The sequence below is a fragment of the Colletotrichum spaethianum genome, assembly GCF_022836535.1.
Source record: "Colletotrichum spaethianum MAFF 239500 DNA, contig12, whole genome shotgun sequence".
NCBI classification, from domain to species: domain Eukaryota; kingdom Fungi; phylum Ascomycota; class Sordariomycetes; order Glomerellales; family Glomerellaceae; genus Colletotrichum; species Colletotrichum spaethianum.
The window spans coordinates 1,036,410-1,057,228 of record NW_026054782.1 but is presented as its reverse complement, the minus strand read 5'-3'; the positions used below and the strand labels follow the sequence as shown (position 1 = coordinate 1,057,228).

At 53.3% G+C, this 20,819-nt stretch overlaps 7 protein-coding genes and 1 non-coding gene across 8 annotated transcripts; 5 read left to right on the top strand and 3 right to left on the bottom strand.

Moving 5' to 3' along the window:
- Positions 1-1,820: 1,820 nt before the first annotated feature.
- On the top strand, positions 1,821-2,535 carry ColSpa_05626 (uncharacterized protein; the record flags this gene model as incomplete). The annotated part of the gene is made up of 2 exons (XM_049271838.1): positions 1,821-1,946; positions 2,125-2,535. The coding sequence occupies 2 exons, from the start codon at positions 1,821-1,823 to the stop codon at positions 2,533-2,535; spliced, it is 537 nt and encodes a 178-aa protein (XP_049127795.1).
- A 335-nt stretch (positions 2,536-2,870) lies between these two features.
- On the bottom strand, positions 2,871-3,995 carry ColSpa_05625 (enoyl-[acyl-carrier-protein] reductase, mitochondrial; the record flags this gene model as incomplete). The annotated part of the gene is made up of 1 exon (XM_049271837.1): positions 2,871-3,995. One exon carries the CDS (start codon positions 3,993-3,995, stop codon positions 2,871-2,873), a length of 1,125 nt encoding a protein of 374 aa, XP_049127794.1.
- Positions 3,996-4,815: 820 nt separating this feature from the next.
- Positions 4,816-6,724, top strand: ColSpa_05624 (efflux pump DEP3; the record flags this gene model as incomplete). Its single annotated transcript, XM_049271836.1, has 5 exons — positions 4,816-4,959; positions 5,061-5,484; positions 5,536-5,943; positions 6,002-6,226; positions 6,279-6,724. 5 exons carry the CDS (start codon positions 4,816-4,818, stop codon positions 6,722-6,724), a joined length of 1,647 nt encoding a protein of 548 aa, XP_049127793.1.
- Positions 6,725-7,156: 432 nt separating this feature from the next.
- Positions 7,157-7,251, bottom strand: ColSpa_tRNA_147. The gene is made up of 2 exons: positions 7,214-7,251; positions 7,157-7,192 (listed from the first exon to the last, which is right to left on the bottom strand). It is a non-coding gene; the product is annotated as a tRNA-Ile (tRNA).
- Positions 7,252-8,149: 898 nt separating this feature from the next.
- On the bottom strand, positions 8,150-9,168 carry ColSpa_05623 (D-arabinitol 2-dehydrogenase [ribulose-forming]; the record flags this gene model as incomplete). The annotated part of the gene is made up of 3 exons (XM_049271835.1): positions 8,150-8,350; positions 8,402-8,515; positions 8,590-9,168. The coding sequence occupies 3 exons, from the start codon at positions 9,166-9,168 to the stop codon at positions 8,150-8,152; spliced, it is 894 nt and encodes a 297-aa protein (XP_049127792.1).
- Positions 9,169-10,910: 1,742 nt separating this feature from the next.
- On the top strand, positions 10,911-13,219 carry ColSpa_05622 (dihydroxyacetone synthase; the record flags this gene model as incomplete). The annotated part of the gene is made up of 3 exons (XM_049271834.1): positions 10,911-12,215; positions 12,265-12,426; positions 12,485-13,219. The coding sequence occupies 3 exons, from the start codon at positions 10,911-10,913 to the stop codon at positions 13,217-13,219; spliced, it is 2,202 nt and encodes a 733-aa protein (XP_049127791.1).
- Positions 13,220-14,764: 1,545 nt separating this feature from the next.
- Positions 14,765-17,008, top strand: ColSpa_05621 (adhesion and hyphal regulator 1; the record flags this gene model as incomplete). The annotated part of the gene is made up of 1 exon (XM_049271833.1): positions 14,765-17,008. One exon carries the CDS (start codon positions 14,765-14,767, stop codon positions 17,006-17,008), a length of 2,244 nt encoding a protein of 747 aa, XP_049127790.1.
- Positions 17,009-19,078: 2,070 nt separating this feature from the next.
- ColSpa_05620 (sugar transporter STL1) lies at positions 19,079-20,742 on the top strand (the record flags this gene model as incomplete). The annotated part of the gene is made up of 2 exons (XM_049271832.1): positions 19,079-19,475; positions 19,532-20,742. 2 exons carry the CDS (start codon positions 19,079-19,081, stop codon positions 20,740-20,742), a joined length of 1,608 nt encoding a protein of 535 aa, XP_049127789.1.
- Positions 20,743-20,819: the final 77 nt, after the last annotated feature.

The following is a 20,819-nucleotide window of genomic DNA, read 5'->3' as shown; positions in this document are numbered from 1 at the left end:
GATAGGAGACATGAAGATGGAAATGTCATTTCGTTAAATATAAGAATTTCTAGCTCGGTAAATGGTATATAAAGCGAGTATACAGCTCAAAGAGATCCTGTAAACGTCAGAGGATTGCCCACAAGACCCCATGTAAACACGAGCAGGATCAGTGGCGCTTTGAAGAGGTTGCGGAATCCTACGGCTGGAGTCCTATTCCGGTTGAGGCAATACTCGTATCCCTTGCCACAGCATGCACGGCACGTTGACAAGGTCCCATGGAGGGTCTCTACACATCAGGTGGCTACGTGTTGGATCGGAAAGGTAATGGCATCAACACCACCGTTGATGGCGTTTGAAGGAACAGAAAACCCATTAAAGTTTCCTTTCACTTACACGAAACCAATTTCGCATGCCTCTATCCACGAAGCAACATGGCGTGCTTCGTCAAGTCCGAGATGGCGTTACTTCGCTCAGGGGAGACTGCATTACCCTTACTCAAGTGCCATTACATTTGATGCCATACCATGAGATACTTGTCTTGGGCGCCAAGAATACTCGTCACAGCTTTCTGAACATCAGCAAAAAACCTGGAAAGCCCGAAGAACACACGAGGAACGTTCTAGAACTGTTGCACAAAGAGATCTAAAGGTGTCTGGCTAACATGATGTCCCTGTTGATGGCTGTCAACAACGCTTCTCGCTCTAACTTGAATTGTTCCTTCTCATCCTGCAGCGTACAAAATTTAGGAGTCTGGGAAAAGTGGTGCTCGAACTGATCTTGCCACTTGGCTGCAAGGCTTATGCCATGCGGAAATGGAACTTTTGTAACTCAGGAGGTGTCAAAAATTAGTTTAGATGGTGAGGGATGTGTTACAAGGAGGCAGCTTGAATATTGCAACTTGGCAACTGTAGTTCGGCTCATTGAAGATTCTAAGACGGATTTGATTACGATTGGACATCATCTCGCCAATCTATTCCTTCGCAAGTGAAAAACGTCCCGATCCGAGCCATTTACCGCCGCTTAGCGCATCCTTCGCCCGATGACGACATAAGAAGTGCCGTGCTTCAGTGTCCAATGGCTAGCTAGACGAGTCAGATTCCATGATCAAAACACACGATGTTGATCTTTGCAATTAGGGCCTCGTTTTCAGTGAGGTAAACATGAAGGCAAGGGTATGAACTAGACTCGGGACGCAATCCAGGAGGAGAAAAAGGTGGAACATGAAAGAAAACAACCTGACACTCCTGCATGCTACATGTGATAGATAGGATTCGGCCCCACTGAAGATGTGACGAGATGTGCTAAAGATCACAAGGGGAAAAAAAACCGTTATTATTGGATACTCAGTCTTCGTATCAGCCTCGTAGGGCCGATTTGCCACTCATCAAGTGGTCACAATGGTGGTAAATCAGGGTTATGGTTCCTGAACTGCCTTACATGAAGCCTCTTTCGGCGTAGCATGCAACCCTCCAAGCACACAGTGTACGGAAACTGTGTTCTCGCCCTACTACGCCAATCCTGGTCTCTCCACATCATTGGAAATGGACTTTTCAGCTGCAGCATAAACGGCCTTGAGCTACACGTGTAAACTCTAAGAAACTACCTTGTCCGACGCCAAGGATCATGAGGCTGATCATCATTGTTATAGAATATGGCGCGATTGTGATTGATGCAAATCGAAGCTGACACGACACGTACCATGAGGGAAAGGGTTCAAATACTTGTGTAATCTCACCTAATGTCACGGATGTTGACTGAGTTCTCAACAAGTATTCTGAGTCTACGAGCTTTACCAGTATTACAAATTTTACTCAGCCTCAATCATTGAGCCTGCAAAGATGGCTTCTTGGGATAACCGAGCTATCACAAACGAGCACCTGCTCCCCTATGTCGATTCCAGCACGGCTCCTCCCGATATCAAGGCTGCTCTCCAGACTTTGCCTTTCGAGAGAAACATTTTCAAGGTGTGTTGATCCCATGCCTTACAAGTTATACGTGCCAGAGAAACACCAAGGCTCTTGGTCTGCTAACACGAGACCCATGTAGCTACTTGCTAACAGCAAGGTTTTCTTCAAACCATTCATGACTTTGCTATCCTCTGCATGGAGCGAAGATCGAAAAATTCGCTCCACTGAGTGGCAGCTCGCCGTCCTGCGCACGGCTGCCACTTTGGATGCACCGTACGAATGGGATGTCAACGAGCCCGTTGCCCGAGTCTTCGGCTTCTCCGATGAGCAATTTGCGGCCATTCGCAAGGTAGAGGATCCTCTGCCCGAAAATCTGTTCACGCCGCGCCAGCGCCTCCTGGGACGGATCGTCACGACACTTGGCCGAGAAGGCAAGGTGGACAAGGACACCATTGTTGAGGCTAAGGCTACTTTTAGCGATGAGGAGATCACGGAGATATTCTTTGTCCAGGGTATCTATGGTTTCTTGGCAAAGTTTATGAACAGTGTCCGTATCGACTTCGATGAGCCGATTCCAGGCTTGGAGGAGCAGCTTCGCAAATACAATGCTAAGGCTATTGAGAAAGAGAAGCAATACGTAGATTAAGGGTAGCTTAAACGTTGACGTAATACAAACCTTGTTCATCTGGTCCGCCCTAAAATTTTGCCGCATTCTTGTGCTTTTTGCGTGTACTGTTTACGATTCATGTGAGAAATGACATGAATTTTGTGGGAATCACGTAATATTCTTCTACCCCTACTCTTTCCCCAAGATGATCATGTAGGAACTTTACTTGCGAATCTTGACAGCCCAAAGGTGCAGTGATGTATGTACAAAGTTCGGTCTTAATAGTCACGCTGGTAAGCTTGGAAACAGGCCACTGTTTGACCGAGAGATCGACAGAATCGTTGAATCTATTGCCTAGCAGCTATCCAGATACATTAAGCTGTAACCAAAGTACGCTTGAACTCCAATACAGGCTTCACGTGGCCAATACCCGCCCCACTTCCTGAAGAGACTGCCTCGTTGACATTGTGCTCAAATTCGTTTTGGTTCCCTGCCGAGGCAGGGGCTTGAATCCTTCGTACCTTCGGCGTCACTAGAGCCCCTCTTGCCAGAAGGTCTTGGAACCAAAGCAAGAGCGACTCTTGCTGCTCTGGCGTACGATGGCCGAGCCGCTCCGAAAGACGAAAGTTCTGGAATTTGATCTCGGACCAAAACAAGAGTCGTTGCGACAGCCGTACGACGCCTTCAGCGCCACCAAGAGACCCGTAGTTGACAAAAGTCCCCCCATGCGACAGCAAAAATGCAAGACGCTCGCCAGGCTCCCCAAAAACGCCATCGATGGCTAGGACCACACGCTTGCGGCCCGCTGCATCGGCAAGTTTAGGGTGTGCCTCAATGCCTCGTTCCCTGAGGTCGGACTCGCTAATGACGACTGAAGCCCCCTCCGCTAGCAATTCGGCCTTCAGGGATTCGAGCGCCTCGGCGTCACGATCGCGCACAATACTAACGGTGTGAACCCCTTTCAGTCGAGCGAATTGAGCGACCAAGCGCGCAATGGTACCGGATCCCACGTTCTGCACAATCCAGTCACCGGGCTTGAGCGCTCGAACGTCTTCCACCAGGAGATAGGCAGGCAAGAAGGCCATGCGAAGGAGGGATGCACCAATCAGGTCGTTTGTTGGCGTAAGACGGATAACATCGGCAGCTTCAAGAACGGCCTGGCTGCGCCAAGTCCCCAGCCCATGACGCCGCGGGACAACAAGGTCCCCGGGTCGTACCTCCGAGGCTGGTGCTGATGAGGGAACGGGATTGCTGCCGACGGCTTCGACGCGGGCGACCCCATCATAGCCAAGCACAGGCTCGCCCTCATGGTTGTAAGATGGTTTTACGGGATATCGACCCGCAATAACCAATAAGTCCTGTGGGTTGATTGGGGAGAAGAGGAAAGACACAAGGATCTTGCCGGGGTCCAGAGCTTGTGTTGTGGGCTCAATTTGCGGGTAATGAAAATTGATGGGGGTCAGGGCGCCATTCGGCGACTTAGACTGGGTGATGATCATGATGATTGGTTAAGACGAAGCTAGCGAGGCAAAAGACGGCGGTGCAAGATGTTACTGGTGTCTGAATGCAGTGAAAAGAACAGAGAGAATACGAGGGAAATCTTTGGAATCTTATAGAACCAGCCTCATCACAACTACGTGTTTGGTCAGGTAGCTGATCCTTTGATCGCAAACTTCATTTCAGAAGAGGCGCAAGTAACTGAAAACTCATGACAATTAATATAACCTCATCGACGTGGGGGGTTTCTCCCTCGTCGCGCAACGGTGTCCAGGGCGCAATGATGCAAACCACCCCGGATCTAGACCTCATCGACAAACCATGGCATAGGGCCTGCTTGTAGCCACACGTTGTTACACAGTGCAACTATGTTAAGGTTTAGCCTGGCAGCGCTCCCGGGGCTAGTACATGGCACCACTGCACCGCGGGTCGTATGGACGGCGGCCCGGACCGGGAGTTAGTCCCACTCCCTGTTGCAAGAAATTCGTAATACGTTACATTCGTGATTCGCAATAACATTCCCTACTGTTTTTGGCAACTTGATTTCTAATCGTCATCAGGGTCCTACTCGTGTCAAATTTTTGCTTCACGTACGTCAGCAGGGGGAGCATGGCCACCTCAGTTGGTCCGCCCTACCGTACACGGGCGATGCTGCAAGGAAGAGACAGATCTTTGGAAGCTAAAAGGCCCCATGGGAGCCCGTCCACCTTCGAGAATTCAAACTCCACAGGTCAAAACATCTTCCGTCTTTGCAAACCACTTACCGCGACGTAAACATTGTGTTATTTCTGACAACGCTTGAAACCCGCCCTGCAACTTGCTATGGCTGCTTGGGAAAAGAGAGACGACAGTCCCAGTGATGAGGGGGCGCTTACACCACCCCCGGCTAAGGAAACCGGGGACGAACCTCTAGGCCCCAGTGCCACAGAAGACGTTGATTCACCACGAAAAGTTCACGGGGTCAAGGTATCTTACGAAACCCCCTTCCAGCTCGTACAACCTGACGCGATTTATCTTACCATGACATGAGATTGAGAAACCAGCACTAACACAGTCTTTGCATACAGTGGGTTCTAGTCATCTGCGCTCTCCTGTCTGCTCTGTTCCTCTACGCTCTGGACAACACCGTCGTCGCCAATGTCCAAGCCAAAGTCGTCCAGACCTTCCATCGGGTTGACCTTGTCCCATGGCTCGGGGTCTCCTTTGCACTTGCCTCAGCCGCCACAACTCTTCCATGGTCCAAGGCCTACGGCACGTTTTCCGCCAAGAAGTTGTACCTCGGCTCGACCACTGTCTTCATGGCCGCTTCGGCACTCTGCGGTGCCGCGCCTGATATCAACTCCTTCATCGTCGGCCGCGCAATTGCGGGTGCAGGTGGTTGCGGAATGTACATGGGCCTCCTGACCCTCTTATCCGTGACCACCACCAACGTAGAGCGCCCGAAATATCTCAGTCTTACAGGTCTTATCTGGGGTATTGGAACAGTTCTAGGTAGGTGGTTCTGATTGTCGCCGGTAACAGAATATCTAACACGAGCTGTAGGTCCCGTGGTTGGCGCAAGTCTCGCTGAGAGCAAAGCCACGTGGCGATGGGCCTTCTACCTAAACCTACTGGTTGGAGCCGTCGTGGGTCCCATCTACATCATTTTGCTCCCTGACTTCAAGCCTCAAGCTGGTGTTCCTCTTACCCAGCGCCTGGCCCAGATCGACTACTTGGGCTCAGTGCTTTCCATTGGTGCCATGCTTTGCGTCATCATGGCCATGAACTTTGGTGGTGTCCTCTGGGGGTGGGACGAAGGCGAAAGTATCGGCCTGTTCGTCACGGCTGGTGTATTGGTCATTCTTTTTGCATTGCAACAGGTCTACTACGTTGGGACATCGAGGACAAACCGTCTGTTCCCGATGCATTTCTGGAGAAGCCGCACCATGATCTGCCTATTCTTCACCATGAGTATGTTGAATTTCTTATTGAATCCCTAAGATAAAACCCGCGCTGACATTTTTTTTAGTGCTTGCAACATTTGGAAGCTTCATCGGCATTTTCTATCTTCCGTTGTACTACCAATTCACCCGTGGGACGTCTGCAGTCGAGACTTCCGTGCATCTCCTCCCATTCATCTTGTTCCTGGTTGCTTTCAACCTGCTGAATGGGCAGTTCATGGGACGTACAGGATATTACTACCCTTGGTACATCGCGGGCTCAGCTCTGGAGCTCATTGGCGGTGTTCTTTTGTGTAAGTCAACCGGTCAAAGTAAAGGTCATAGCCATGCTAACTCGGCAACTAGATACCGTCGATGAGTTTACGTCAAACGCCAAGATTTATGGATACACAATCATTCTGGGTACAGGTGTCGGTTGCTTTTGCCAAGCCGGGTTTGCGGTCGCCCAGATGAAAGTCCCGCCGACCGAGATCCCGTACAGTGTTGGCTTCATGACCGTTGGCCAGATGATAGGGATTGTCCTCGGCACCGGTATGTCAGGGGCCCTCTTTGTCAACTACGGCCAGCGCGCTCTGACAAAGGTGTTCCCTCACGTCTCGGCGAGCGAGATATCCGACGCTCTCGCCGGAGTGGGGAGCGGATTAATTGACTCTGCGACGGCTGGGGACAGAGCCGCTGCTATCCACGGCATCACCCGGGCGATTCAACTGGCGTATGTTCCCATAATTGCCGCTGGCTCCATCTGCCTTATTTGCAGTGTTCTTATGCGGAGGGAGAAGGTATTCGGTTGAGATGAACAGAAAAAAACGTGATTCGGAGAGAGTAGAAGCACAAATGCGTTTTCTGATTTGAACAGCAAGCCAAGATGCAGACGCTAAGATATTCGATATTGCTGATTATTCTGCGCCGATAGCCAAGAGTTCAATGGGTTGGAACATATTCATCAAAACGCAAACACCCGCTTGTAGCATAATTTAATTCAGAAACATGAGGAAGATCATGCAGGCGGTATATAGCTGAACGGTAGCTGGGCGGATAAATAGTAATTCTCTCTCGTCGGTTTCCAATAAACGGATTACTCTAGAAAGAGCTACCTGATTTCGTCTCCGCTCCAACTCTCACTCATATAGGGCGCATAGCCATCTATGTCGCACAAGTGTTATTATGGAGGGTCATCAAAGCAAAAATTTGTCTACAACCTATCGTCGACTCAAACAAAAGAATGATCAGTGTGAGGCTTGAACTCACGGCCTTGGCATTACTTGATATATCAGATGATATATTAGTACCACGCTCTAACCAACTGAGCTAACCGACCATCTGGTTGTGTGCTTCTGTGGAAGCCCTAACCCCCACGAGAAGGAAAGATCATGAGATCGTGAGATTGTGGAGACCCACTGGAGACGAGCACCTTAGTTAGATGGAGATTATGTGGATCGTGCCCGCGATCTGAGATGCGGCTCACTCATTCTCAATACAGATTATTCATTAGATTTTCTGATCTTTGTTGATGAACATTGTAGAAAAGCTCGGATATGAATGAGATGTTGCATCAATGAGAAATGTAACGACCCTGATTTATGAACACCATCTCATCGTCCTTATGACTAAGGGCTCACACGGATTTGATATGATTTGAAAATGTCAACGTCAAACTTCAGGACTATGAGGCCAGGAGTCACACGACTGGTTAGTTTCGTGTAGTTTGAATACAAAGGAATGAATTCCTAACCAAGATTTATTGCAAATCCACACGAGGAACTTCTTAATGAAGAAGCCAAGGAACTGAACCCTTATAGTCTCTCTCTTGAAAAACTCATAGTTTTGATAGTATATTCTCCAAGCACGCTTGGTTTTTCTTTCCCATTTCATAAACAAGGGCAAACATCTAATCGAAAAAGTCTCAGTAATCCACAAAGCCAAGGTATCTATCATGTCGGCCAGCAGTGCGGGAAGAATGTTGGCTCACGTGAAAGTGGAGGCAAGTAATGCAATGACACTACACCGATTGCACACAAAGTATTTGAGAATAGGAGATACCAAGTGTTATAAGCTTAATTGTTCCGCTATCAATGCTCGCTTAGTCATGATAATTCTACAGGTCTAACTATGCGGCGCCACCAATCCCTTTCAGAGGCCCTCTTCTTGGGTTGTTAATCCCTCTAATATCATGACAGCAAACGCCTTCAAAAATATTCAATCGTCAATTTATGTCATTAAGCGGAAGCGCAGTGTCCACCGTCAACACGGAGGTCGGCACCGGTCATGAAGGAGCTTCCTTCGGACAGGAGGAAAACGGCCGGTGCCTTGAAATCCTCGGGTGTACCCAACCGCTGCAGCAAGGCACCTCTCATCCACGTCTTCTCAACATCGGGCTCGGCTTGCAGGAGTTGGTCGGTCATGGCGGTCCGGATGTACTGTGTTCATGTTAGTTACAAAAAAGGAACTCAGAAGAAAATGTCACTTACACCAGGGGACAGGGTGTTGACACGGATGCCGTATTGACCCCATTCCTGGGCGACAGATCGGCACATCTGCTGGACAGCTGCTTTGCTCGTGTTGTAGGCGCTGCACGTCAATCCCTGCCACACTCGGTCAGAACCAGACTCCAAAGATCCACCCGATGGGGAGGAGGGGGGAAGAAACTCAAACTTACCCGATTGGCGATCTCTCCGGACATGCTCGAGATGAGCAGGATGCTGCCCTTGCTCTTGCGGTTGACAAGAATGCGGGCGGCGTGCTTGGCTGTCACGAAGACGCCGACGACGTTGACCTTTTGTATCCGCTCAAAGTCGGCGACGGGGTAATCGAGCGCAGGAATCTTCTGCTGGATGCCGGCGCAGGCGACAGCGCCCCAGAAGGGAGCACCGCGCTTGTCGGCGTCGTCGGCGATCTCTTCAAACACCTGCTGGGTAGCGACCTCGTCGGTAATGTCGCACTTGTGGTATGTGACGGATAGGCTGTTAGCCTTGGCGAGCTTGTTGAGGTGAGCCCACTCGACGGGTGAGGGCTCAGGGAGGATGTCGAGGCAGGCGGCGTGGCCTCCGGCTTCGAGGATGGCGAGGGCAAAGGTGATACCAAGGCCGCGGCCGCCGCCGGTGATTGCAATGGTCTTGTTGGCAAGGGAAAATAATTGGGGTGTTGTAACGGAGGAAGCGAGAGGGTCTTTGGCTTCGGGGAGAGGGTGGACGGGCTCAGCGGGGAGGTCCATGTCGCTTACTGCTACGGGAGGCATTTTGATTGTAGTGGTTTGGGGGGTATCTTGGGAGAAGTGGGACGATGAAGAGATAAAATATTATAACGGGAGACTGTTACGAAGGGACTACGGCTCATGGGTAATTAAAGAGAACTGGTAGTAGGAGCCTCAAAACATGGAAACATTGCGGTCACGGGACATCTATATGTGCGATGGATGAGCGTCGGGGAGGACGGGAGAGGACACGACAAACGTCGCTTGGAGTTGTGTGAAGCGTCTGAAGCTGAGATGACCGGCCTCTTCTCGACCATGGAGGATCCCAATGCGCCAGGGTCCAAGCTTTGGACTGGTGTTGTGTCTTGAGACGGCGTTCGGCAACGAGCCCGTGGTAGCTTTCTTCGTGGCGGGGGAAGGGGTGGAAGGTAAGTGTAAGCGCCCTTGGCGGACCTCGGATACCCAAATTGACAGATGGCGGGGGAAAGGCAGAACTAGGGGGGCAACTCGGCAGGTGTCCGGATGGAGGGGCAGAAGGCAAAGTAATCGGGAATGGGAATGCTAAGGGTCTCGACCGCAATCTGTGGGCTCGAAAACACGCGGTGGGGGGAGATGATGTATCCATGATTAAAGTTACGGCGGCTATGGTTGCATGGGAGCCGGTGACCATGATTCGTCTTTTGGACGCCTCAACGATTCCAAAAGGAGCTTTCTGGCCGCGGGAAAAACAATTAAGAGACTGACAAGACACTAAAGAGAAGGCGAAGAATGATGGAGAGGCAGGATGTTGGGGTTTGTCAGTGTCTGTCTGGTAAAAAGGTCCTCTGGATATTTCGATTATTTCGATCAATGTTCAAAGTTGAAACCGATAACTGCACGAGTTCACACGCGGACACCGGGTAACTTTAGCGGGGAAGAGACTGAGACGGTGAATGGACAGAATAGGGCAGAGGAAGAGTTACGTAAGTCTTCGAGTCGGAGACACAACTGCGACCCAAAACAAGAGCGCTTCGGATCTCCTCAGAACATCGAGCACGGACTAGGGGACAAGTGGGACGGGACGGGCTTAGTTATCCAAAGTTTCGTAGGTCTCGTCCAATCATTTGCATTCAAGATCACCAAAGCCGATCCCAAGTGTCCCTCTCACTTCCACAAGTCCAGTTTGCCGACAAGATGCATTTGTCCCTCTTTTGTTCTGCGGATGCGCCAGCCAGTTCATCAATTCTCATAATTCACATGACGACTAGATGTAGCTTTTGCGCTTGTCGTTGCCCTCAACTCAGTCTGTCTATGTACGCAGTGCATCTACTGATACCCAACTTAGTCGTTCCTTTACCGACTAAATTTATTTTCTGTCAAGTGACACAGCCCGCTTCTGCTATGGCCATCCCCAAACGGGAAAACCTAAGCGCTCTTTCCTGATACTGCACTGCTTCGCATTGCTGGCCATCCCACTCTTCATCCCAATACGGCCATCTCAAGCACTCGGAGGGGTTCCAAGTCGTAGCGTCGCCACGGTTATATCTATTGAAACGAACCGCAATGGCTATTCTCGATCGTTTTGCCGCTGTCTCTCATCGTCCTTCTTCTCCTTTTCTTGCAAGAGACACCATTGATACCATTTGCTTTTGACAGCGTCTACTTCTGCCATTGGTCACTCACAGCACGGTCGACCGGAGTGTACGACGAACCATCCAAGAATTACCCCACGCAACTCGCCGAGTCCGAGATATCCTCACGTTCTGGTTTCCCGTTGGTCTCTCAAATAATACTGAAGCACCATCGCAATGGCGCCTAGTGCAGTCCTTGCTGAGCCCGTCCCCCAAGACGTCGTGCCCGCCAAGTCTCTTAATGGCACAAGCAACACCAGCCACTTTCAGCTCACAGAAGCTGAAAAGAAGGAGGTTGACTTCGTTCTCCGCACATTCCGCTGTCTCATTGCCGACTTGTGTGAGCAGTACAAGGGTGGTCACCCGGGTGGTGCCATGGGCATGGCCGCCATTGGAACTTCCCTCTGGAAATACGTTATGAAGTACTCTCCCAAAAACCCCAATTACTTCAACAGAGACCGCTTCGTCTTGTCCAACGGCCACACATGTCTGTTTCAGTACACGTTTTTGCACTTGACCGGCTACAAGAATATGACACTTGACCAGCTCAAATCATATCACTCGAGCCGCACCGACTCCATCTGCCCCGGCCACCCCGAGATCGAGCATGAGGGTATCGAAGTGACGACTGGTCCTTTGGGCCAGGGAATCGCTAATGCCGTCGGCCTCGCCGTAGCCACCAAGCACTTGGCTGCTACTTACAACCGCCCCAATTTTCCAGTAGTCAACAACATGACATGGTGCATGATCGGAGACGCCTGTCTGCAGGAGGGCGTGGCTATGGAGGCCATCCAGCTTGCCGGTCACTGGAGGCTCAACAACCTCGTCGTCATGTACGACAACAACCAAATCACCTGCGACGGCAGCGTTGACCTCTGCAACACCGAGGACGTCAACGCCAAGATGCGCGCCTGCGGCTGGAACGTCATTGAGATCGAGGACGGCAACTGGGACGTTGAGGCCATCGTCAGCGCCATGGACGAGGCTCGCAACAGCAAGGAGAAGCCCACCTTCATCAACATTCATACTGTCATCGGTATCGGCAGTGCCGTCGCGGGTGACGCCAAGGCCCACGGTGCCGCATACGGTGCCGCTGATGTCGCTAACATCAAGAGGAACTTTGGCATGGACCCCGAACAGCACTTTGTGATTGGTGATCAGGTCTACAACTACTTCCGTGAGGCCGTGTCCCGCGGCGAGAAGATCGAAGCAGAGTGGAACCAGCTGGTTGAGGGGTACTCCCGCGAACATCCCAAGCTGGCTGCCGAGTTCAAGAAGCGCATTGCCGGAGAATGGGTGGATGACTGGCGCAAGTTCATTCCTGCCAAAGAGGACTTCCCTACTACTCCTACACCTTCGCGCAAGTCGGCTGGTTTGGTCTGTAACCCCATTGCTGCTGGGCTGAACAACCTGATGGTCGGCACTGCGGACTTGTCGCCTTCCGTTAACATGATCTGGAAAGGCAAGGTTGACTTTCAGAACGTAAGTCGACATCTGCTCTGGCCACGCGAATGTTGCTGACAGACCCCAGCCTGGCCTGAAAACCGCCTGCGGAATCAACGGTGACTACACCGGTCGTTACATCCACTACGGTATCCGCGAGCACGCCATGGCTTCCATCTCCAACGGCCTGGCTGCCTTCAGCAAGGGAACTATTTTGCCCGTCACTTCCAGCTTCTTCATGTTCTATATCGTAAGTGACCTCACTCACTGGGCTTCCTCGCCAGTTAAGAGCATGCTAACACAAGCAGTACGCCGCCCCTGGTGTGCGCATGGGTGCTCTTCAGCGCCTCCAGCAGATTCACATTGCGACGCACGACTCGATCGGAACCGGTGAAGACGGCCCCACCCACCAGCCCATCGCCCTACCCGCCCTCTACCGCGCGATGCCGAATCTGCTCTACATCCGACCGTGCGATAGCGAGGAGACGGCCGGCGCCTTCATCCTGGCCATGGAGGCCAAGGACACGCCGACGATCATCTCTCTTTCCCGCCAGAACCTCGAACAATACCCTCAACATACCTCGCGCGACGGCGTGCAGAGGGGCGCCTATGTGTTCCAGGAGGCCGCGGACGCCGACGTCACGCTCATTGGCGTCGGCGCCGAGATGGTATTCGCCGTCAAGACGGCTAAGCTGCTCGCTGATAAGCACGGTGTCAAGGCGCGCATCATCAGCTTCCCGTGCCAGCGTATCTTTGACCAGCAGCCGATAGAGTACAAGAGGGAGGTCTTGCAGTACCGCTCCAAGGCGCCCCGCGTGGTCATCGAGGCCTATGCAGTTAACGGGTGGGAGCGCTACGCCGATGCCGGCTTCTCGATGAGCACCTTCGGCCACTCGTTGCCCGGCCGCGACGCGTACAAGTACTTTGGCTTTGACGAGGCCGTCATCGCGCCCGAGGTCGCTAAGCTCGTTGAGGAGGTCAGGGCGAACGGTATCGACAGCCTAAGAGGGGAATTCCGCGACCTCAACCCTATCCACCATTGAATTGCGAGTCGCCTTTCAGTACGAGGTCGATCTTTGGATGAGGAATAATCAAACGGGAGATCGGACGATGTTCCGGTAAAGACGTGCGGTGGGCGGCGTTCAGGGCATTTTGGGATGCGGCAGGCAAATGGATCGCATAGACACGGAGCACCCTTGGATATTGATAATGAATGAACCCAAATTTCAACTTGACCAATTGCGGTGTGCCCAACGGGTGGAAAGGCTGCATCAGCTGGGTGCACCCCGAGTCATTAAACGAACTCCTTTCGCATCGATCAGTGCTTTGTAGACGCGGCTTTGATTGGGCTCATTTCGTTGCACAGATATGCCGATGATCGTCTCTTTGAACAGCTTGCGTTTGCCGCTTAGCTTCTCAGGGGGGAGGTTACCTGCTCACCCTACGGAACTCGGACCAGACCAGACTCGTCTGAAGTTGACCGATGCACCCCTCCAACTCCACGACAACTTCTAAGATAGCTACTGGTGCTCTAAAACGTCTTGGTCAACACCAAATGGAACCTGGAACCGACGGCAGTGAAAAAACCTTGAGGGTTGCTCTGGCAAACAAGTGTGGGGGTAGTGGAGAACTTCTCCAACTTTGTCGCTATGTATTGGTACGAGACCGAGAACGGCGGGGTTAACGGGGGTCCTCCCGGCCTCAGAGCTCCCGCGTGACGAGGGTTCAGGCCGAGACCAACCCTCTGCAGTGTGTAGAGTTTGTCCCAGGTGTCCCAGGTGCTGTCTGACAGGGCTCTCCCTTGGCATCTCCAGCCCAAAACTCGGGGTCCGGATGGACAGGTGCGCATGTTTTGTAGTAGGTAGCACACTCTGTCCTGCATAGGTAGTAACCAGTCCTCGCAGTCCACCCGGCGCCGCTTACAACTTCCCCCAGCATCTCTCCACAAAGTCTCGCCTTGTTCATCTCCCTCAACTCGACACTTACCACCATAGCTCCCGAACCACTGCATATACGCAAATCCCGCCAGCAAGAGGAAACCTCAGCTGCCATCAGGTGCCCCAAGGCCAACGCTGTTGGGCAGCAATAGTTGTCGATTTGGGCAACCCCGAAAAGGGGTGACAGTAAAGGGGTTTGGAGTTGAGCTCGGCAGACGGCTAGAATGAACTCTGTTTTGATATCGCGTCTTGGCCCAACAGTCTGCCCGAATCCACGTGGCTATCCCTTTCTGCCTTCTTACCTTGCTACTGCATGGGGGGGCTGAGAGCCGCCGAGATACCCCATCATATCCTGCTTCTCATTACCTTTTACACATCCCATCTTCTCCCGCCGCCCTGGCTTCTCCGGAGAAGCGCATGTCGAAGCGCCTCTGGCTCCACGAACGCTTCATACAAACCTTTTTGCTTTTTATTTTTGGTTTCTTCGTTTACCAATTGGTAAGGGGTGCCTACCCTGGTAACATTCGCCTGTTGCCACTGCGTCAATTTCTGGGTCCCCGTCTTGCTTGCGCTTCCGGATACGCATTCGGATGCCGAGTCCAATCGGTCTAGACCACAGCTCAAAGCTTGTGCGGATGAGCCCGACCCATCATGGCCGCCGACGACCAACAGCTCTTGCCCTCCCCCGCCGACGGTGACGACGGCCAACGCCCGGCCGACACGGAACAGTCCGCGCCCGTCAAGAAGAAGAGGACCCGCACCCGGACGGGATGTCTCAACTGTCGCCGCAAGAAACGCAAATGCGACGAGGGTCGCCCGGCCTGCGGTGGGTGCTCGAGGCGGAAAGAGACGTGCGAATGGGGTATCAAGGTAACCTTCCGCGCCGAGAATGCCCAGACGATACTGCAAGATCACCCGTCGATGAAGAAAGCCCGACGGCCGCCTCCCCGCCGCCACTTTGAGATTCTCAACGTGACCAAGGAGGTTATCCGCGATTACCACCTACCTCTAGGCTTCAACGAATACGACTCTGACCGCGAACCGGAACCCGAGCTGTCTCCTACCGAAGGCGAAGCTCATGGTGCTCAGTTTGACAACGACGAAACCAGGTTCCTCGACAGCCCTGTGTCGTACTCGACATCCACGGCTGGTGGACACACAGCGTCCGTTGCCGAGTCGAGTACCGCAAGACGGACATTATCGTCATCTGGGCCAAGTTCCGCACCGCCGGACCGGGTGCCGATCCCAGGCTTTGGTGCTCTTCTGAGTCCGTCGGCGCGTCGAGAGGATGATTTTGGCGACAAGGTGCACCCGCCAACGCGCGACCACATGGATTACCAAGCTTCGCCAGCCTCTGCATCACAACTGATCACCGACAGTGCCGTAGCGAACCTCATCTACCTCAGTCAAGGCGGTGGAGGGCAAAGTCCTCACGACCCTACACCCACAGTCAATGGCATCCCAGTCACGGCGTTGCCCATAGATCCCTTGATGGACGCGCCATTCGATTTCATGGATCAAATCTTTACTCCCGAGGGCTCCTACGAAGACGGAATCTTCCTGCCAGGTTCGGCATACCATGAATTGCACTCTACACTAAGGAACCACCTGATTCAAGAGGTACGGTCAAATGGGCCAACGAGGCCGGCGTCACCGGCTTCTGGTCAGAACTCGAGGCGGAGATCTATCGATGCCACTTCAGGGCCGTCATCATCAGCAGAAGTAGCCGAAACGGCCGGCGACATATCTTCGGATCACGAACCCCCCTTCTTGCCATTGGAAGAGGAATGCGCGCTATGGAAGAACTGGGTGGACGAAATCTCTCCTTGGCTGGACAAGTTCGACAACCAGCGACACTTCCAACACTCTCTCCCCACGATGGCTCGGTCACATGATCACCTGCGCTACTCTATGCTCGCTCTTTCAGCCCGCCAGCTCGAATTGAAAGACAGAAACCGCCCTACAGATCAGAGCTTAGCGCTCTACCAAGAAGCAATACACTTGCTCCTACCACAACTACCGACGCGGACGACGGCCGTAATCGCGTCGTGCGTGGTGCTGTGCGTGCTGGAAATGGCCAGTTGCTCGCCAAAAGCGTGGCGAAGGCATTTGGATGGATGCGCCAGCTTGATGGAGGCAGTGGGTATGAACGGCTTCGTTGGCGGCGTCGAGCAGGCTCTTTTCTGGTGCTTCGTCCGAATGGACGTGTGTGGCGGTCTCATCTCTTCGGTCAAAACTTTGATCCCCGTCAACCACTGGGCGTCGCAGACCGATCTTGAATCAGACGTAGGCTTATTCCTCACAAACCCTGGCCACGACATGTGGGCAAACTATGCAGTGTACCTTTGTGCCCAGGTTCTCGACCTCCTGGCTCCGCTCGCCAAGGCAAACCCTGGTGGGCTGTTTTTCGACGGTCCAAGAAACGACATGGTGTATCGGGTCCGCTGGATGAAACTCTGGAGATATGTTGAGGACTGGCATAGCCGTCGGCCCTCCGAGATGCAGCACATCATGTCCATACCCTCATCCGACGCGGAGCCATTTCCCAAGATTTTGTACAGCAACCCTGCCGCGATATCAGGGAACCAATTATACCACACGGCATCTCTCTTGATGTTACAGAACAGGCCGGCCTCTCTGCGCCTATCTCCGAGGCCTCGTTCAGCGCTTTGGCATGCCAGACAAATATGCGGGATATCCATGACTAACCACCATCACGGGGCCTGGACCAACAGCGTCCAGCCCCTTTGGATTGCGGGACGTTGCATGAGCCACCCCGCGGAGCACCGATCAATACTACAGTTACTAGAAAAAATCGAAAGGGAAAGCGGATGGGGCACTAAGTGGAGGGCAGATGACCTGAAGGACTTTTGGGGTGACTTGGGAGACGGTTAGTATCCCGGTGACAAGACAAACATTCGAACTCTTCTTGCTTTAAAGATGGACACAAGTGCTCTGACACTGAGAATGTGAGCAGCTCCAGCCGCCGGGGAAGGCGTTGGCGCAAAGCGACCTCAGCGCCATGCATCAATATTCAGTATCGGGTCTAGTATCGAAACGACGTCGACAGGTCTATGAAGATGCTACCACAGTGTATGGCACTAGTTAAGCGCGGCTCGACAATGGACCCGCCACGATGGTTCAGCCTGCACGCAGCCTCCGACCTTTTGGAACCCGAAATTAGCATCACATCAGGGTCCGCGATTCAATAGCTCACGTCACGATCCAATCTGGTCGGAGGCCAGCCCCATGGGACAAGATTGGCAGCCCCAAATGTTGGGCCATGACAAGTTCCAAGGCCAAAGGCGTGGGTCGCCATCTCCACACTTTCCGCATGGACTCCAGGAATGACCCCGCGAGCACGACATTGGCGAGGAGTGGCTTACTGACGGCAGGCGGAAGCCCCATGATGCGGCTGTTCATGCGGGATTGCGGAGGGGAGACCAGGTACTGGCCGGGGTAAGAAGTCGAGGATGACCTCATCTCCCCGTCTTTCGCTAGGGTGGTCTGACGGGGATAAGTGCCATTTTTGACATTGCGCCGTCCAGCCCGCTAAGGATAGGATATATTGGAGCAGAGCCTGATCCAAAGGCAACCCGAGCCGCATATGCCATGAAAACACTCGATGGCTAATCAGATGCTCATTCCACACATTTTGTAAGTTAGATGCCGGATCAGCAACCCCCTCACCCGAGGCGGCTGTTGTTCAGCGGTTTAACGCCTTCGGCACTTGTCGACGCCCCCAAGAGGTGACTGCGGGGATGTAACGGCTTGGAGACGACTTGGTCTTTATTTGGAAAGATGTGCATAGGCAAACAATGTCGGGAAAATACCCGTCAGGGTTGATGGTTGAGGTTAACTTGGGTGGTACAGCATGAGCAGTGGCAGGTTGAGCCGCAAGTCTGGTTCGTGCGGTTGAACGGCAAGATGTTTGCTTTTGGAAAGAGCGCTTCCGATAGCTCTTTGGGACCTCGCGGCAAAAAGGAGCTGTTAGTGACGGTTAAAATACGCGATGTTGATCGGCTATAAGCTGCCCCTCGACGCCTCGGAGAGAGCTGGTGCACCGAGCACTGGTTGAACGAGAGACTCTGCGCCGACTGCGCGGCGCTTTCAACTTCCTTGTTTTCTCGAGAGGGCAACTCTACGCCTCATCCAACGCAGTGGCCAAAACTCGGCGATTTTCACCCCAGCCCTTGATTGTTTAGCTCCTCGGCACTGGACCGGATTCGCAGCCGGGCCTTGGCTCGTCCAAGAGTCTTGCGAAGCTTGCTTAGACTGGGCGGGAATGAAAGGAGTGGAAACGGGCACTCTGTCTAGACGGCATCAGAAATGCACTACAACGTTGCCCTTAGCCGTAGTACATATCGAGGCTCTGAGAGAAAATTCTGTCGCGCCCGCATCCCAGCATCTGACGAGCAACCCCCGCGTGCCGTAACAACCCCACGAGTCAGTCGAGGACCAATTGCGCCCATTGATGCGCGTCCAACTGCCCACAGCTACCACCCCACCGCGGGTGGTTCCCATGTTGTTTTGATCTGGAGAGAGCATCTCTCCGCGCTGGGGTCCCCGCACTGCGCTCGAGTTTGTGTGGGGACTCTCAAGGTGCGAGATGCAGTTTTTGACACACTCTGTCCGGGGTTTTGCAGCAATCAAGTGACGTTGTTTCGTACCGAGCCAACTGATTCCTTGACGAGACGAAAAAGGAGTGGTCGCTAGCGGCTACAGTCTGCCTTCTCAATCCTTCCTCAACACCAACGTTGCACGGCATGCTCTGGAACTGTACATATAGAACCGCATCCCCATCCATCGTGAAAAGGAGGGTCTGTTCTCTGTCCCCCTGACTCAGTCATCTCAACTTCTCGACTCTGGTCATCCGCGATAAAGTCCATCGCGAGAGAGACTCCCCTTCCCTAACCGAGCGTGAACAAGCAACGACACTCTACACCCTCCTTTCTTTGCTTCATCATGACCATCCTCGTCGGTCGACCGCTCAACTGGGCCATCACGGCCACGGCCGGTTCCGGCTTCCTCCTCTTCGGGTATGACCAGGGCGTCATGTCCGGTCTCCTGACGGGCTACGCCTTCACCCGGACTTTCCCCGAGATCGACACGAGTAACGGCGGCGGCGGCAGCTCTTCGCTGCAGGGCACGGTCGTCGCCATCTACGAGATTGGATGTTTCTTTGGCGCCATCTTTTGCCTGCTAGTCGGCGAGAAGCTCGGCCGGCGCAAGTGCATCATGCTCGGCTGCGTCGTGCTCAGTATCGGCGCCGCGCTGCAGGCCGCGGCGTTCGGCATCCCGCAATTGATTGTGGGTCGTATCGTCGCCGGTCTTGGCAACGGCATGAACACCAGTACCATTCGTGAGTTGCCTTCTATGGTCAGGGCATCGCAGTTTGTGGATGCTAACTTGAGGCAGCTGTGTGGCACTCGGAGCTAATGAAGGCGGATAACCGCGGGCGTGGTCTCGCTATCGAGCTCGCCATCAACATCTTTGGTGTCATGACCGCGTACTGGGTTGATTATGGTATGAGTTTCGTGGCCAACGACTCTCAGTTCCGTTTCCCCTTGGCTCTGCAGATTCTCTTCGCTGTCGTGACATTCTTCGGCGTCTTGGTCCTCCCCGAGTCGCCCAGATGGCTCATCGCCCACGACCGCCACGACGAGGCCCGTCACATCCTCTGGGCCGTTGAAAAGGACGCCAGGTCAATTAGCGAGACTGAGCCTAAGCTGCAGCGGAACCTGGCCGAGATTCAAGCCGCGATCCGCGAAGAGCGCGAGGCCGCCAACGCCGGCAGCTTCAGGATGATGTTCAAGAACGGCGATCAAAAGTTCTTTTACCGCACAATGCTCGGAATTGGAGGCCAGTTCATGCAACAGCTCAGCGGTATTAACCTAATTACCTACGTGAGCAGCCCTTACACGCTACACCGTATTTCTTCAGAAGCTAACAAGTACCAGTATGCCCCCGTAATCTTCCAAGAGTCCGTTGGCATGACGCACAGCCTGTCGCTGCTCCTTGCGGGCTTCAACGGCATCGCTTACTTCTTCTCTTCCCTGATCCCAATCTGGATCATTGACCGTCTTGGTCGCAGGAAGCTCATGCTCTTTGCCGCGGCGGGCCAGTGTGCCTGCATGGCCATCCTCGCAGGCACGGTCTCCAACGGCAGCGTCCCTGCCGGAATCGTCGCCATTGTGATGCTCTTCCTCTTCAATTTCTTCTTCGCCGTCGGCCTGCTTGCCATCCCTTGGCTGCTGCCTGCCGAATATGCCCCCTTGGCGATCCGCACGCGTGCCGCGGCACTAGCGACGGCGTCCAACTGGATATTTACGTTCTTGGTCGTCGAGATCACACCGGTCAGCATCAAGAGCATTGGCTGGAAGACCTACGTGTACTTCTGCATCTTCAACGCCTTCTTCGTGCCGCTCATCTACTTCTTCTACCCCGAAACACAGAACCTCAGCCTCGAGCAGATCGACAGGCTGTTCACGGGCGGAAAGGTGCAGCTGCACTGGAAGGCGAGCATGGGTACCCCCGGCGAGGGAACGAGAGTCATCGAAGAGAAGGACTCGGAGTCTGGCTCGGGAGAGGTTCTCCGTGTGGAGAACAAGGAGTACGCTCCTAACTAGAGTGGACGCTACAACTGTTTGGAGATGAGTGTAATTACCGGTGGAGCCTTTTTCTCCCAGGTCTCCAACGTGATCAA